At 33.1% G+C, this 18,324-nt stretch overlaps 1 protein-coding gene across 4 annotated transcripts in view; it reads left to right on the top strand.

Annotated features, from left to right (window-relative positions):
- The first annotated feature begins 9,584 nt into the window (after nt 1–9,584).
- LOC115991185 (ABC transporter C family member 2-like) overlaps nt 9,585–18,324 on the top strand; it is a 31,933-nt gene continuing 23,193 nt past the window's right edge. For 2 of the 4 annotated variants that reach the window (XR_004092177.1, XM_031114921.1), the window contains exons 1-8: nt 9,585–9,883; nt 10,835–11,300; nt 12,721–12,899; nt 13,280–13,319; nt 13,916–14,072; nt 14,487–14,601; nt 14,693–14,773; nt 18,270–18,294. Coding sequence is in view for 3 of the 4 variants with exons in the window: in XM_031114921.1 (XP_030970781.1) it covers nt 10,968–11,300; nt 12,721–12,899; nt 13,280–13,319; nt 13,916–14,072; nt 14,487–14,601; nt 14,693–14,773; nt 18,270–18,294 (930 nt within the window). In the remaining variant the exon portion in view is untranslated. Of the gene's footprint in view, nt 9,884–10,106; nt 10,126–10,414; nt 10,434–10,834; nt 11,301–12,720; nt 12,900–13,279; nt 13,320–13,915; nt 14,073–14,486; nt 14,602–14,692; nt 14,774–18,269; nt 18,295–18,324 lie in introns of those variants that run through there. The other 2 variants (XM_031114923.1, XM_031114922.1) reach the window with 2 other exon arrangements.

The following is an 18,324-nucleotide window of genomic DNA, read 5'->3' as shown; positions in this document are numbered from 1 at the left end:
TGTCATTAATTAATTGTTTAAATTCAAGTTTTTGTAATTTAAAATAATGCATAAAAAATATGTTTATGAATGAAATGGTAAATAACAGCCAATTAGCATGAATGAAATGGGAAAGCAACCTCTACAACTTCTCCAGCAGTTATAATCACATATTTTTACTGTCTTTTACCTCCATATTTCTCATACTTCCATACATCACACATGTTACAAATACTACATCTTACAACATATCTATATCTTTTACCATTTTCACACTTCTCAAGAGATATCAAACACTCATACAAAAGCCCTTCTCTTAGAAGACACAACTACTTTTTATAGAAGCCCTTCTCTTAGAAAGTACAACTACTTCTTACATAAAGCCCTTCTCTTTGAAGGCACAAATACTCCATGCAAAAGCACTTCTCATGGAAGACAACACTATTCATAACTTCACAACAACTAAAAGAGCATTGTTAAGGGGAAAACTCATTTAAGTGCATGATAAGAGGGGTAAGCTTAACCAGCCCCTACATACAGCTTAACATACTCTCTCTTCCTCCAGTTGCACCCATTTTTCCCCCTCAATCTTGAAGTTATCATGGCAAATTGCCTCTCTACCTCTAGGGTTACTCTATTGGGATATTATTAACTCACAGAAGCTGTACAGCTGGGCTACAAACCATACAAAGATAAGTGACTTTGCTTCCATATCTTTAAATTTACATGTTGAGTATATGAAAGCATTTATGAAGGTTTATGAAGGCATTTATGAGCTAAGGACTGAAGAGTTTAGTTCCTAATCTGGAAACTAAAAAACTCAGAAACTTAGAACTTTATTAAGAGAACTTCATTAAGAGCTTAAGAAGATCATTCAAGGGAGAAATAATAGGGAAGCTTAAGAAAGAGTTGTTCTTCTCCATTGGTGTCCCCCTTGAGGTGTCGATGAAGGGTTCCATTTAGTTGAGTTTAGAGGGGTATTTTAGCAAATAATCTCAGCCAAAATCTGTCCCAACTAGCAAATGAATCTTTAGAGAATCCATCTTAAGATTTGGTCAAAAATGGTATGTTTAGCTTTAAGATATTCATGCTATTTCGAGTAAGAGATGCGGGGGAAAGAGCAATAGAAAAGGAAGGTATTTTAGCAAGAAAAATGTAATTTCAATAGTTAGTTTTGGTTTTAGCCAAATGTAAAAAAATCAGTAATGCTTAGACTGCTGGATCAGCTGTCACAGCTATTTTGAAAATGCTGTCCCAGTTGTCATGAAAAGCTGTGATAGCTATCATGAGACACTTGTCACAGTTGTCATAAGACAACTGTTTGCTTTGGGCAGAAGCCAATGAGGTCAAATAAGTGATTTCAGAGTGCTGGAAAGGACATTCAGCATTTATTGGATGGATTTGGCTGAAAATGGTAAGATCTCTTTGAAGGGTATCTTGCTATTTTGAGTATAGCAGCTGGTTGCTGGGATTTCAGCATTAAATGGCTGATGATATCACTTCCAGCCAGGTGTCAAGTGCTGAATACACTGCTAGGGTTCAGCTGGAAATGTTTCCTTTTTTTGGGTGTTTGTATTTTTGATGCAAGGTTCCATTACAGCACATTTCTAACAAGTAATAGAATGATTGGTTGAAGGCTAAGGAAGCTTTAGAGATTTGGTCAAAGTCTCATTGGGTTGTGACATAATCTTGGTGAGCAAGAAGAGTATTTAATGCTCTGCTCTGGCAGCTGACAAATAAATATATGGTCTGATTGTGGCAGACAGCAGCTGGCTATAAAAGATATCATGAATATTTTGCATATAGTTGGAAATAAAAGATAGCTAATCAGATTAGGCCATGTATTTGAGTTGGATTTTAGCTGAAAGAAGTAATGAGATTTATGTAGAATAATATAATGAAATTTCTAAATTTGTATAGTAACAGCTGGGGATTGAATGAACAGTTACCCAGCAGTTAGATGGTTAGAGATATTGAGTATTTGTCACATGATAAATATTAAGTTTTAGAAAAATAGTAATAGGGAATTCTATTATTTTAAGTGCTACGTGATAATAGATGCTTACCATATGTTACCCGCTACACACGGATTCGTCAGAGTTCAAGGAGTTGGAGAAAACACGCCAAGCAACATGTTTCTTTTATCAACTTTAAATCGCTGGAGCTTTACTGAATATACCTCTTAACCTTCCAAACCACAACTCCCAAAGTTTCCCCAAAGAGACTTATGAGCTTAGATCATAAGCCGAAGATGAGATGACGTACCTTGGGTTTTGTTGTCATTTTGTGTAAATATGGACTCTTTTTGAAGAAGCCGCTTGCCATGAGTGTAAGAGAGGTAATATGGGCCATGAGTTTTGATTCATTGCTTAAGCCCGATTCATATGTTGATGTTGATGATGTCGTGGAGTTATGATCCCAATTGATGAAGAGAAAATGTGGACATGAATCCGCCTCTTGAAGTAAGAATCTCGCAGGCCATGTGAGCCCAATCCATGTAGTTGAATGAGATATGAGCTTATTTTGGGTTTTAAATAGATTTACCCAAAAAATCAATAATATGTTGACGTGACATGGGTTGCCAATGAAGTAATGCCACATGGACCGAAAAATGGTCCTCAACAACGGGTCGAACCAAAAGTGACACAATAAGAAACGTGTCATAAGTGAGTCAACCCGTGTAACCCGTAATAGACATGTTTGACAAGCCAATTTATTTGTGTCAACCCAAAATGACCCATTTAACACAACCTGTTTAATTTGTATAACAAATAAAAATTTATTTTATTTTAGATTTGTTAAATACTTTTTATATCCAACATATATTTTAAATTTAAAAAGAAAAGTGAGTAATTACAAAAATTTACAAGGGATATAATTGGAAATTGAAACTTTACAAACTCTAGATCTTTAAACCCTAAATCTCTAAACCTTCTTATAAATATCTTTTTTTTTTTTTTAAATTTCAGTCATACTATTCACTCTGCTATCTTGTAGTTTCATGTCTAATTCTTAAACTCAAAATCTCAAACCTGTTATTGCTCTCTCTCTCTCTCTCTCTCTCTCTCTCTCTCTCCTCTCTCTCTCTCTCTCTCTAATGTGTTTATTTTTTCTGCATAATGCTTTTGTTCTATAAACTTTGAACCCATGTGCCGTTATTAATATATGAGATATATTAATTGTTGATTAAGGCCACGGTTGTAGCTTTTGTCTTGTGCGTGTGTTTTTTTTTTTTTTTTTTTGGTGTTTGTATTAGTGTTGGACACCATCTGCATATCTTGCAAGTGGGTTTATTGAGATAGTTTATAAACTAGATCTGATAGGTATTGCTTTTAAAGATTACAAGAATGTGGGTTGAAGATTTGAAGTGTATGCATTGCTTTTGGGATAGTCAAAAGAGGCTCTCAGAGTTGAGACGCCACAAGCTCTAGGGTGGTCGGTTTTGGTATCAGATTTGATGGGGACCTGAGGATTTCGGTGATGGGGAGAAACAGATTTGGAGTTTTGGGTTCTTTGTTGAGATGGAACCCAAGCCCACTTCAATCTCAACATTGATTGTGATGATGAGATGAAGGTGTAGAGTGATTTTTTTTTTTTTTCATCATGGTTTTATTTTAAGAGCAAGTCAGCAGTAAACTTGTTGGTGCACTGTTTACGGGACCCACAAACTTCTTTTTTCAACAAAATTTTAATTAAAAATGAGTCTCATGGCATTATTCACATATTTAAAATTTATTTTACTACAGTATTTTCAGTTTTCAGCAAAATAAGCGGTATCTCCACTCTCTTCTCAGTTGAAAATTAAAATCCCTAGAAGTCTAGCTCGTGGAGTGTAACGTAGTGACATAGTCAAAAGAGGCTCTCAGAGCTGAGACGCCACAAGCTCTAGGGCGGCCAATTTTGGTATCAGATTCGGTGGGGACCTGAGGATTTCAGTGGTGGGGAGAGACAGATTTGGAGTTTTGGGTCCTTTGCTGAGATGGAACCCATGCCCACTTCAATCTCAACATTGATTGTGATGACGAGATGAAGGTGTAGAGCGAAATTTTTTATTTATTTATTTTTTTCATCATGGCTTTATTTTTAGAGCAAGTCAGCAGCAAACTTGTTGGAACTTGGGAGAGGAGATTTTGCATTTGAGTGTTCCTGTTGCATGTTGCTGGGTTCCTTGATTTGAAAGTTGTTGTCATTATTTATTTGTTTTCATGGGAAACGTTTTTGTCATTTGTATAAGGGAATATGAATAAAACATCAGAATCATTATCCCAAAATTATCAAGGAGGTCTGAATTACTCTAATTAATTCAAATACTTGAATTACTCTAACTAATTCAAATACTTGCTTTGTGTTCATTCTAAAGGCATACACCAAAGATAAGGATACGATTTTGTACATACCACTAACTTTGATTGATTTTCATTTTCTGTTTTTTAAATTAACAATATCGAAGAAATAGCAAAGATTGATGTTCGAAAATTTGAATCAAGATTGTAATAGTTATATTTGGTTGTGGGGATTTCAAGAATTGGTTTTGATGCAAATATCGAAATAGAGTTGGGGAGAAAAAGAAAGAGGCAGATCGCAGATAAGATAATGAGTTTGATTGAAATTTGTAATTTTGCCGATGAGTTTAGTTTGCATTTTAACCCAAAGTTAGGTTTTTGTAGTTAGTGGAAGCTAACTCATTTTTTTTTAACAGAGGTCATGTGTCTATTGGTTGGTAGGACTTGGTAGGACCAAGTTAGTAGTCCTCTCGTAGGTTCTAATAATTTCTCATTTTTCTGGTACAACTATTAATGTTATTTATTCATAGCTGCTAATTTTCGGTCTCCCAAGGTGACACTCTCGTGTCTAACCGATTCATCAAAAATAGAGAAAGTGATACTATCATGAATTGAGAGGATTTTACTTTCACAATCAAAATTCTATCTACTTTGGGTCTGGTTGAAATTCGTTTATTTTGCTGAGAATGAAAATTTTTTAGTGAAAGTATTGTACATAAAGGTAAAAATTGAAATAGCATAATAGAACTCATAAATAGTATAAAAAAATATAATAAAACCTATAAATAATAACAAAACTAAAATAAATACTAAAATAAATTAGTAAAATTAATCATCAGACACTTTTTGTTTGGAGGGCAGACCTACGAAAGTTCTTCAACTTTCTCAAAAGCTTTCTTGTTTATCACTCTAATAATAATAATAATAATAAAGTACCTACTACGGGTTGATATTGACTGAACTTTTAAATCAAGAAAAGCGACTTTTGATGGTGTGATTGATTGAGATTCATTTCTGCCAGTCAATCCTAACAGTCTATCCAAACTAAACGAAGTATCCTTAATTACCCATAAAAAAAAAAAAAAAGTATTCTTATATATGGTCGTGTTTGACTACAACCACTGCATTTATTTTTTTTGTTTTTTTTTGTTTTCTTGGTTTGCAAGAAAGTCTTTGCCTCATCATTTTTTTTTTCTCCCCACATATTCGAGTCATGTTACATTAGGCCTAACTTCTACCAACGCTCTATTTTAAATCTCCAAATGTAGATTCTCAAAAAAAAAAAAAAAAAAAAAAGTCCCCAAATGTATTTTGATTAATTAATTGAATTAAATCAATAGAGTATTCCTTTCTCAAAAAAAAAAAAAAAAAAAAAAAATCAATAGAGTATTCAACTAAATTACATAAAATATAAGTTTCCCTATTGGATTATTGACTTTTAATATTTCCAATTGTAATGCGGGAGGAGTTTAATGGATATGAGTAAGTATATATAAACAATTACATGGTACTATCATTGTGACATGTCATTTTAAGATATAACAAAGAAATGATTAATACTTTTCTAAAAGATGTAGCTGTTAAAGTACAAAGTTTTCATAATGATCTTCCTTATACTGGCACATTACAAATGTACATCACATTTTTTTTCTTCCACAAATATTTTATTGAGGTAAATAAGGAACAAACAGAAAGCTCAGTATTATAGTCTACTCTCAGTTATTTGAAAAACCATAGTTTTTTATATTTTTATTTTTTATACAAGATAGAAATTCTATTTTAACCTAATCTAAGTGCTATGTGTGTGAAATTCTCTTCTGAAGACTTGAACTCCGATCCTTACCCCTCACTCCCTATGAACACTTATTTTTGTAGAGTGACCATCACGCCAAGAATGTACAGTAGTCGAAAAACCAGAGGTTGAATCTCCTTCTATATTAACTAACTGAAGTGTGCATTTAATGAAGAATACATTATGTGTGAAAATCAGAGTTTGAAACTCCCTCTATTTTAACTGACTGAAGTGTGCATTGTGAAGTATACACTATATGTGTGGAAAGCAAACTTCCTCGTGCAATTAGTAAAGTAAATATTATATGCATAGAAAGCAGAGTTCACTAACCCTTTTTTCAAAAATAAAATATTTTCTTACACTTGTATCATTAAATATCAATATTCACGGTTAATGTAAGAACGTCAATATTTTTTAAAAATATATATAGAATCAATTGCTTAAAGTGTAAGATAGTGAGTGATTGACATTTTAGCAATTTTTATAGGTGCATTTTAACCTTTTTTTTATTTAGCTTAAGTGAGGAATGGAGTAAAGTAAGAGTATCTCCAATGGTCTATATAAACCCAAAATTCTCTCTATAATAGATAGTGAAACCTAAAAAAAGCTCTCCAATGGACTCTTTATTTCTAGATTTTTTTTTGGCTTATGAACAGTAGCTCATTAAGTCTGATGAGCTATTGTTCACTCTTCAAATGCTTTTTTTTCTATTATAATAATTAAGTGTTGAATAAAAAAATGTTGAAAAATGTGTAGTTGTTAAAAAAAGAATAAATAATGAATGAAAAAATAATATTTAAATGAGATAGAGAATATGTTGAAAGTGTATTTGAAAAAGTGAGTAGCTAAAAGATAAAAGTCATTGTTCATTCTCTAAATAGTACAAAAATTTAGAGATTCTGCTGGAGATGCTCTAATGATGTAAAAGTTTTACTCTTGCAGCATTAGTTAAGAACGTGCAAGAGCATCCCACGTGAAAACTGAACAGTGGTGTACAAGTTGTACTTGAGAATCCAAATTTGCTTTTAGGGGGAGGGGCCTCTGCGATTTACTAGAAAATACAAAAGGGTATACATTGATGTGGTGATTGTGCTCCACTATGGGACTATTCTTTGCATGAAAATATGGAACTAACTTTGCCATGCCATTGATGTGGTCCATAAGATACTCAAAATTCTCAACATAGTTTGGGCATTTATTCTTCAAAAAAAAAAAAAAAAAAAACTTAGACAATTATAACATTTTCATCTACTAGTAAACATGTATTAGATGGAAAATTTTGATTATGTAACCAGCCACTGGTTAGTCCGGTTATGTAAAGTTAGATTTGTTCAATTCTTTCCTTAATTTGTACACAATCATATAAATGGGGGAAAAAAAATCAACTCCTAGAAATCCTGGATCCATGGTGTTTTGAATCATTTAATTCCTAAATGTTGGCGGGTTGAATCAGAAATGTTTTATATTGATGCAATTTTTTTTTTTTTTTTTTTTTGAGAAAGTATAAAATGTTGTTAAAGATAGTGTTAAAAGCTTAGTAACTTAGTAACTTTGCTTGTTCTTCTTTATGAGGAGAAGCAAGGTTTGAATCCCCTTTCCCCATTTGTTGTAACAACTTAATTATAAAAAAAAATTATAGTCATGATTTCTCCAATTACATATTGTTAACTAATCTAATTTTCCACCGCCCACCATTGGCTCAATGGTTACTTATGTATAAGTGCTTGTGGGGTGTGAAGGGGTAAGGACTAGGGTTCAAGTTTTCAGGAGAAAGTTTCACACACATATATACTTAGATTAGGTTAGAATAGAATTCTATTTGAGAGGAAAAAACAAAAAAATCAAACTTGAAGGCCTAGACTCCATCAAAGACACCCTCCTACACACACCAAAAAAAAAAAAAAAAAAACCTAATAATATCTTGGTTTTAAAGAACAATAATCATGAAGTGGAAGTAATAAATTTTAACAAGTTTAGAGAACTCTCTCTCTCTCTCTCTCTCTCTCTCTCAAAATCTTTCTATCTTTATTAAAAAAAAAAAAATGAGATGTAAGGGTTTGTTTGGTTATGGGGATAAAAAGGTGGGAGGATAGAATAAATTTTAATTTTTTTAATAGTATTTGGTTGGAGAGAGTTGTGAAAAGTAGAGAGATAAAAAACTCTTTTATTTATTTATTTTTGAGAATTAAAAAAAAACTATTTTATTTAGTTGCAAAGAATGAGAGGATATAAAAGATAAATTGTATAAATTTACTCCTATGCCCCTAGTACCAAGAAAAATATTTAATATTATATAAAGAAAAATAACTAAAAGTTAATGAAAAAAAAAAAGACTAAAAGTTAAGCACCCAAAAAAAAAAAAAAAAAAAACCTAAAATGTAACATAACTCTATATATATAAGAAAAGAAAAAAAGACAGCAACATTTAAATAGCGGAGAGTAAATGGGTAATTTCCCATCAAACGTAGTACTTTTCTCCCAAATTTTGGGAGAAAACAATTTTTTCCAAATGTTGCGTTGAGGAGAAAACTCCTAGGCACTAGGCCCCACTATTTTATCTCATATTTTTTCTTCTGTTCACTTTTCTTTCCAACCAGACTGGTGCTAAGGTGTATTTGAAAAGTGGATTTGAAAAGAAAAAACTTACTTAACTAAGGGTTAACTAAGGGTACATCAATGCTTGTATAATAGAAAAAATATCACATTTTATGCAATCAAACTAAAAATTCACCCACATCAATTAATGTAAAGTTGTGGAAAAATATACGACTGCGTAAATTTATATTAACACTATTTATTTTACATTTAATTTTTTATTTTTTTTAGTTATGTATCCTGATGACGAAAAAAGAGAATGAATGATGGTTGCTGTGTATAAAGAAAGAGAATGAATGATGGTTTTGCAAGCGAAAAAAGAGAAACAATTAAAAAATTAAGAAAATTTAATATATAAATAAAATATAATGTAAAATAGTCGGATGGAAAATCGAATTGTTGGTCTATAATTTTCCTTTTTTATTGCTCTTCTATAGATAGCTCATTGACCAATGCATATTCAACATATATGCTCCCAAGAATACACAAACCTTCTTTAAGGGCAATAAATTTTACCAAAAGAGAGAGAGAGTAGTAGAGCTTATAGTAAGTAGTCGAGCTGTGATACAATGAGAGAGCCTCTGCATTGAAGGAGATTTTGTTTCCCTAAAATAAAAATAGAGATCAACCTGTCATTTTTTATTATAACTTATAAATGGAAAAAAAAAAAAATCATTAACTTAAAAGGGCACAAAAATCTTGAAGAATGAAGGGAAGCCAGCCCGCCACCACAACCACAATCCCAAAATACCAAAAAAACAGAAAAAAAAGAAGCTACAAACCAAAAAGTGACCACATCTATTACATTCAATAGGTAAAAGACAATCCTAACCCTATAAAGTGTTCACATTTATAATGTAGAGAGAGCCAAAGCCAAAACACAATGAGAACTCCAATAATTGTCTCTATTCTTGCAATATCCCAAGTTCCATGGCCCCCATAAATTCTCTTCCACTTTGGAGGTTGGACCATACTTACTCACCTATAAATCCCATATAAAAAAATGAAATAGTTTTTACTTTTTACAGCAAATAGAATTTTTTTTTGTCGTAAGCCGTGACGCTTCTTTTTGTTTTTTTTTTTTGGTTAACCGACTACCTAGGACCAGCTCGCAGCTGCGAAGAAGTACTACGTCGCTCTCTCTCTCTCTCTCTGATATACGCAGAGCATTTGATTCGCCGAGTATCCAATTCCCATTCCATTTCCATTTCCATCATATCCAGCTGAATAAAAGGTTTGTTTTCTAGAATTTCTTGTTCAGGTGTACCTTTTTTTTCTGAAGAACAGTGCTTGAAAGTGCTTTTTTTCTGTTTCTATGATTTTTCAAAATTTTTCTTTTTGGTTTTTTGTTCCGTGAAGAAAGTGTTTTGATTGTGGAAAAAAGTGTAAAGTTTTTTTTTTTTTTTTTGGTTGGGGTGATTTTGACTTATTTTGGTCCATATGTCAGAGTTTGAGTGAAAAAAGGCATAACTTTTGGTAAGTTTTATTAAGAGGTAATCTTATAATGGTTTTGTTTTGTGTTAATATGGTTGTTTTTCTCTTAAATATTTAGTTTTGATAATTGGGTATAGTTTTAATTTTTGTTTCAATCATTGCTTCACATTCTTCCTTCTTCTTTAGTTGACTTTTGGGTTCCTTTGTGACTCTTCATTTTCTTCAGCTCTTGTTTTTATTTTTGGTGTTGAATCCGGTTTATTGCATTTGAACAGAGATTTAAATTTTTTTTTTTTTTTTTTGGGGTCTAGTGTTCCGTTTGGAGACTGAGAAAATGAGCAAGAATAAAGGTGATTGCAAACCGATTGATATTGAAAAAAAACCAATTTTGGACCCAAGAAAGCATAGGCTTTTGTGTTGACTTTTGTTGTATTTCTTACTTTTCAGAAGGCTATTATACTCTGATTTTCTTTGTGTGTAAATTCTGAAATTCAAAATTTTACAGATTCATGTTTGTTTTAAGCTTAACTTTTTTTTCTTGGATTAAAATGTTCAAAACCGTCGAGACTTGTTGATAAGGCTAAGCAAGCACGAAAACCTTGGTTAATTATTCCAACTATTGTACAATTTACACTAATACTAGGCTCACTTGAGTCCAACATGTCTTTTTGTTTTGTTTTGTTTTGTGTGTGTGTGTTATTTGATAGCTAGTCTTTCCTATGAGGCTGAATATGGTTTAATTGTATTGCAGGATATAGCTTAGTTTGTTGAAACTAAGAAGCATTGGATTCATATCAGTTGTGAAAGACAACTCCATTAGGGGAGGGAGAGTATATGTACTTCTAAGCTTGGAACTTTTCCTGGGGGAGGAGTGACACAAAAAAATGGCTTTCAAGCCACTGGATTGGTATTGTCAGCCAGTGGCAAATGGGGTGTGGGCAAGGACAGTGCAGAATGCATTTGGTGGATATACACCATGTGCTGTTGACTCTCTAGTAATCTGTGTTTCTCATTTGGTTGTTCTGGGTCTTTGCTGCTATCGGATATGGCTGATCAAGAAGGATTTCAAAGCCAAGAGGTTCTGCCTGAGGTCGAAGTTGTATAACTATGTGTTGGCTTTATTGGCTGCTTATTGTACTGCCGAGCCTTTGTTTAGATTAATCATGGGAATTTCAGTCTTCAATTTAGATGGGCAGGCTGGTCTTGCTCCATTTGAGGTAAGCTCATTTAAAGTCGTTTCGTTTTTTTTCCTGATAAGCAAGGTAAAAATATTACTCTCTTAGGGGGGTTCTGTACATGCATAATTATACAATTTTGCTTCTTTGAACTTTTCACTTGTCTCCTTCACCATTTTGTAAACTTCCTTAATGGCTGGGACATGGGATGTTGATAATGATGATTAGTTTTTGTTTTTTTTGGTAAAAATGATTACACGGCAAGTTATAGTTCAGAAGAATGATATTTACTATTTGTACTTCCTACTTCAAATAAAAGTTCTACTAAATTTTCTTAAATTGAGCTGGTCAGAATGCTGTGAATTCTATATATAATTGTTTGAGGAGTTAATTTGTATGAAGGATAAGAAAACAAATTTCTTCTGTTACCGTTCTCTGTTGTTGAATGGATGATCTACAGCAGTGTGTTTGTACAGTAATAGGTGAAGATTTACGAGAGAGAGAGAGAGAGAGAGAGAGAGAGAGAGAGGAACTGGGTAAGAATCTGTGAATGAACACTAAAGTCTATGGGCCAATGAGCTATAGCTCAACAGGCCCTTCCTCCTCTCAAAATAATGGGTTGGAGGGTGAGGTCATGCGTACAAGACCCGATGGAGAATTATTTTTGGTCATGATCTTAAACTGAAATTACTTCTCATTTTTTAGGAGGTATATTATCATTTTTTTTCCTGTTGAAAGACAAATGAGATGTATAAAATTGCATTTGACATGATACCTTTGGGACTATTGAAAGAAAATCTTACTTGGTCACCACCTGCTGAATAGAAAAACAGAAAGAAACAGATCATTGGGCTTGAACTCTCAAACGTAATCTTGAACTTGGTGCCTGAGTGCATGATGTGGTTAGTGTGGAAAGAGCATAACAGCCATACTTTTGAGGAGAGTGTGAGACCTATTGAGCAATTGAAGTCCTTTCTACTCCCTACTATGTTTGATTGGTCTTGAGCATGGAATTTTACCAACTGTACTTCCATTTTTGATTTCCAACTCTCTTAGATCTTCTAATTGATTAGCTTGCATTTTTTCAAGGTGCTTTATGTTCATTGTAAACATAGAGTAATCCTTTTCATTTGCAATAAAATTCTATTACTTATAAAAAGGAAAAAAACTAATCTTGGTTTAAACCCATAATTTTAATTTCTTATCCGAAGATTACTAGTTGTCACTCTTCAAAATAAATAAGAAAATTTCAGTTATTTAAATCCACTCTCCCTATGTTTGGAGATATTGGATTTCAGTTTCATTTTTAGCTTAATTTGAGTGTTTTATATGTTGACACTTAAATTTGTTTAAGAAGTCATGAATAATTCAAGCACATGTAAGGTTTGTTAAATTGTTGCAGTATTTATTTATTTTGGTTGTTTTCAATTCAAAGTATCTTAATTTTATCCTCTTTTTGCAGACTGTTTCTCTGCTCATTGAGGCTCTTGCTTGGTGTACAATGCTGGTATTGATTGGTGTAGAAACTAAAGTATACATCTATGATTTTCGATGGTTTGTCAGATTTGGAGTCATTTATGCTTTAGTTGGTGATGCTGTGATGTTCAATCTTGTTCTTTCCATGAAGGACTTCTATGATAGGTTTGTGTTTTCTGGTTTTTTGAAGTGGATCCCTCATTGGTTAAAGATGATATGATTGTTTTTTTCATCTCTCTCTCTCTCTCACTTTCTTTTGTTTAGAAAGAAAAGAAAATATGCACATGTAGCGAATGATATGCTTGTGTTATTTTTATGAGTATCTTTTGTAAACTTCCAGTGTATATGAAGTATCTCCTTTTCTTTGAATAAAAGATATTACTTATAAAAAAGAAGAAGAAGAATATCTTTTGAGCTCTTACTTTTATTTCTTGCTGAAACTCAAACTTCCAATCTTGTTAAAAAAAAGTTTTAAGTTCTGGAGTAGGAATTTTGAACTTTTTGGTGGGACAAGACCTATTAACAGTTGGGTGTTGTCCGTGCAGCTCTGTACTGTATTTGTACATCGGTGAGGTTGTTGTCCAGGTTGGTTGATCTTGATTCTCCTTTTTATCATTTACACAACATTCATGTTTTACTTTTTCAACCCAAATATTAAATTGCATTGCATATTTGATTTTTTTCTCAACCTAGTAATTGGCACCCCTAGCTTGTTAATCTGCAAGGTTAGTAATGAAAACTTAATTTGTTCAAATAGATATGTTCATGTGCACACATTGACTTACCCGTAAGATACACGCACACACACGAATTTATAAATATGTTGTAGCTCAAATGACTCTTCCTCCTCCCATAATTTGGATAGAGAGTGAGTTCATGGATTTGAGTCTTTGAAACCCACTGGGTGCATGCCAATAAAGAAACTGTATGTAATATATGCACAAAGATGGCCAAATCAAAGTATGGTCTAAATACAGGAACCAAGGAAGACTGAGAACAATAGCATTCCTTGCGATTTGAACTCTTTAATTAACGCTCAGCTACATTTCAAAGCATTACAATAAATTTTGACATATGCTAATTGTTTCTTGTACTTTCTGTGAACTTTGACTCTGGCATTCTCTTCTTTTTGGGATAACATCCACTTATCAAAGTAAGGATTAATGATTATTTTAATGCAGGTTTTGTTTGGAATACTTTTACTTGTATATGGTCCTTGCTTGGATCCCTATCCTGGTTATACCCCAATCGGGTCTGAATCAGTTGATGATGCTGCATATGAAGAACTTCCGGGAGGAGAGCAAGTTTGTCCTGAGAGACATGTCAGTGTATTTTCAAGTATGTATATATCAATTTACATGACCTGAATGCCTGTCACTTAGAAAATCTCAAATGGCCATACATGTTGACGGCAATAGGAATCATTAGTGTTGGAATTAAAAAAATTTAATCATTCGTCAGCTAGTCAAGGTGATTTCACCCATGTTGTACTATCTAACAGGCTAACAGCTATCATCATGCTAAATGCTTTCTTATCTTTGTTTATGATGCCATTAAAAACTTGTTTAAAGTACTTAATACATAATTTGCTTAAAGAGACATATGGGGGTAAGTAATTAGATCTTTCCATTTGTCTTTTCCCCACTGCCATTTTTCTGTTGCATACTAATTATATCATGGTGTGATCTCTTTAGACCAATTTAAATTACTTTATTAACTCATTTTTGTTTATTGTTTTTTTTTTCCTGGCAGAAATATTTTTTACCTGGATGAATCCCATAATGAAGCTAGGCTACAAAAGGCCTCTCACAGAGAAAGATGTCTGGAAATTAGACTCTTGGGAACGAACTGAAACATTGCACAATAAGTCTCTGCTCATTTTTTTTTCCTTCTTCTTCTTCTTCTTCTTGAATCTTTTTATATTAAGGTTGCATCAAGGCTTTTATTTAACATTGTAGGTTCCAGAAATGTTGGGCTGAGGAATCACAGAAGCCTAAACCTTGGCTTCTAAGAGCCTTAAATTATAGCCTTGGGGGAAGGTAAGTTTTTGATAAACTTGATGATAGCTTTTTTGTTTTATACCTGGTTACATTTGAGGCAAAAGGAACTCAGTTAGATATCATTCCAAATCATTTTTAGGATATCTCCTTTTTATTTTACATTTCTGGCTTTCTAATACAATGGTCACACCAGGGACATTCTTTCACTTTGCATATAAGAGGCTCATGAATTAGATGTAATGAAATGCAAATTAATTACGAAAGCTACAGAGTTTATTCATTAAGTTTCTCTCTGTTTTATTCCTCTCCATTGCATCTTTGTTTGTCATAGATTTTTCAGTGCTTCCGCCAGTTTTGTAAGCTTCCTTGCTTTCTTTGCTCTTTCTCTTAAATTAAGTTGCTCTTTCTTAGGTGTGAATTCATCATTCTTCATATGCATGGCCAAACTATTTCAAGCGTCTTCCTCATCTTTTTTTCAATAAGGGCCCATACTTTCAATGAAAGGATGACTTCATTCATTATCTTTTCATCATAGTATTCCCATTCCATCTTCATATTCTCACTTTAGCTATCCTTATTTTATGAACATGCTGCTTTTTTATTGCCCAAGCTTTGGTATGTAGAGCATAGCTGGTTTTATAACAGCCTTATAAATTTTCCTTTTAACTTACTGGGTATTATATGATCACACAATACTTATGGGTATTTATTCACTTCCTTTAGCCTGGTCAAATTTTATGAAAGTATTTGCCTCGATATCCCCCCCCTTTTTTGTAATAAATTACTAATTCAAGATATCGAAAATGATTACTCTTTTTAAAGCAAATTTAGTTGGTTGGTCTTAACTTAACAAAAAAGCATATAATAAAAAAAATACTAGAGAGATATATGTAGTTTGAATGATTATGGTAATGTTTTTAAAATGATACTAGAGAGGTACATCTAGTATGAATGATGATGGTAATGTTTTTTGATTTTTTGTAAATTTGAAAATTCCTTGAAGATGACTTCCATCACTTTGATTCTTAAGAAGAATGGTGCTGTTAAAATTAAGGATTTTCATCCTATTAGTTTGGTGTGTATCTTTTACAAATGTTAAGCAAAGGTATTGGCTAATTGTTTAAGGAGTGAAATTGATATTCTTGTGTCAAATGTTAAGGAAACTTTTTGTTGAAGGTTGTTGAACATTGGACTCAATTCTTGCTGTGAATGAATGCCTTGATATCATAATTTGGATCGGTATTCTTGGGTTTATTTGCAAGCTAGACTTTAAAAAGGCCTATGACCTTGCAAATTGGGACTAGATTTATTTGTTGGGTAGATTTGGTTTTGATGGAAAATAGAGGAAGTAGTTGTGGTTTTATATTTCAACACTTCAATTATTTATTTCTGTTAACGGTAGTTCCACTGGTATTTTTTGGATAGTTTGTGAGGGTTGAGACAGGACACCCTTTATTTGCACTCGTATCACACTAGTTATGGAGGTTCTTAGTATGATGTTACAGAAAGCTATTGGTGGTGTATTTTTAGCTGGGTTACACATAGAGGGAGGAAGAAACCTCTCACTTACTATTTGCAATGATACAATTCTATTTTTGTTAGGTGAATCTAGAACAACTTAATTAAATTTGGCACATGCTTTGTTTTAAGGCATTGTCAGGCTTTTAGGTTAATTCGAGGAAAAATGAGTTGATGCCAATAGGTGATATTGTAGGAGCATTCCTTGGTTGGACTTTGGGTTTATCTTTCAAGGTGTGAATGACTTGGAGTGCTATTATTGAAAAGATAGAAAAGCGATTGCATGTTGGAGGAGATGTTAAGGCTATGATGTTATTAAAAAGAGATGCTTGGGCTAGTTAGTTTGGAAGAATGACGGTATAAATAATTGTGAAATATACATTGTGAGGGTTGGATTCTAAACATGGAAGAAATCAGGTAGAATCATGCCATTGTCTTGGGAGTTAGCAACTTCTTTCTCCTTTCTTCACTTGATCCAATCTCAAGTTCCTAGGGGTGGTGGAAGTGACAGTCTTTGTTGGAACCTCAATGGAAGTGGGAAGTTTGACACTCGGTCTTTTTATCATAAGATTTGAGATTTTACTCCTAATTCCCTTTGGAAGGGCATTTGGTAAGTAAAGTATCCTAAAAGGGTGGCATTTTTTATGTGGACAACAGCTCATGGCCAAATTCTCCCTTTGGATAATTTATGCTCCGTGGTCACCCCTTGGCAAATCGTTGTTGTATGTGCTGTCATAATGGATCACCTTCTTATTTTTTGTCTATTAGCTCATTCAATGTGGATGCATATGCTTAAGCTATTTGGGATTGATTGGGTTATGCTAGGTGTGGTTGCAGACTTACTATGTTGTTGGCACCATTGGCTTGGGAAATATAATTCTGATATTTAGAATTTGGTACCAGGCTGTTTGATGTGGACTATTTAGATTGAACATAATCGGCGTTCTTTTGAGGATATCGAGAAATCACTGGCCTAGTTGTTAGATTTGTGCCAGCAGACTCTCTTCAATTGGTCTTGGTGTTGGGGTCTTTTGGATTTTTCTACTATTATTGATTTTCTTTTGTCTCTTAGAATAAGTTTTTGATTCCTTTATTTCTTTTTGTTTTCTATGTTGTTCTTTGTTCACTATCGTGAACTCTGTGTATCTTTTCTTCTTTTCTATTAATAATATTTCTTTCTTACCTATATATAAAAAAAAGAAACCTTGTGTACTGCCAAGAGGAGCTTTCTTCTTGTGGTGTGTAACATTAGGGAAGACCATGACTATGGATAATCTAAGGAAAAGAGGAATGATTATTATGTACTGGTGTTTTACGTGACACTTTCTCCATTGTGTGATGGCTCACAAATAATGGTCTTTGATCTTTTGCTTGTTTGGTGTTGCTTGGATTATGCCTTATTATGTGATGGAGCTGTGGTCATGTTGGAAAGGTCATTGTGGTAAGAGAATTAATGGTAGCATTTGGAATGTGGCTCCCTTATGCTTAATGTGGCGTTTTTGAGGGAAAGAAGTGCTCGTTTCTTTGAAGGCAAAGAACAAGATTTAGTTAAGTTGGAAGTTCTTATTGAAAACCCTTTATGAATTGACCTTGACTTGTATTTTCACTGCCATGGACTGTTTAGAGTTCTTTGATTCATTAAGCTTCTGATAGTTTTCTTGTGTGCCTGTGTTTTATTCTCTCTTCCTCTTCTTCTTTTTCTTCTTCTTCTTCTTCTTTTTAAATTTTTTATTATTTATTGATAATAATTTATATATGAATTTGGGGGCTAGAGCTGCTTACCAATCACCTCTCCCAAATGTCTCAAAAGGGGAACTTTGTGCATTGGGTATGATCTTTCTTTTTTGGGCATCTCCTTTGATACCTCCTGTGTAAATAGAGTTGAGCCTCTTTTCTGCACTTTGATATTAAGTTTTGTTACATATAAAAAAATGCTATTTGTCTAAATTGCACACTCCTTCCTCTGTCATTGTTATGTACAAGCATATTATTGATATCCTCTTTTTGCAACTTGTAGGTTTTGGTGGGGTGGCTTTTGGAAGGTAATGAGAGTATGCATTTGGAAAAGTGCA

This window comes from Quercus lobata, chromosome 5, assembly GCF_001633185.2.
Source record: "Quercus lobata isolate SW786 chromosome 5, ValleyOak3.0 Primary Assembly, whole genome shotgun sequence".
NCBI lineage: Eukaryota > Viridiplantae > Streptophyta > Magnoliopsida > Fagales > Fagaceae > Quercus > Quercus lobata.
The sequence above is the reverse complement of the archived record's forward strand: the minus strand, read 5'-3'. Positions and strand labels throughout refer to the sequence as shown.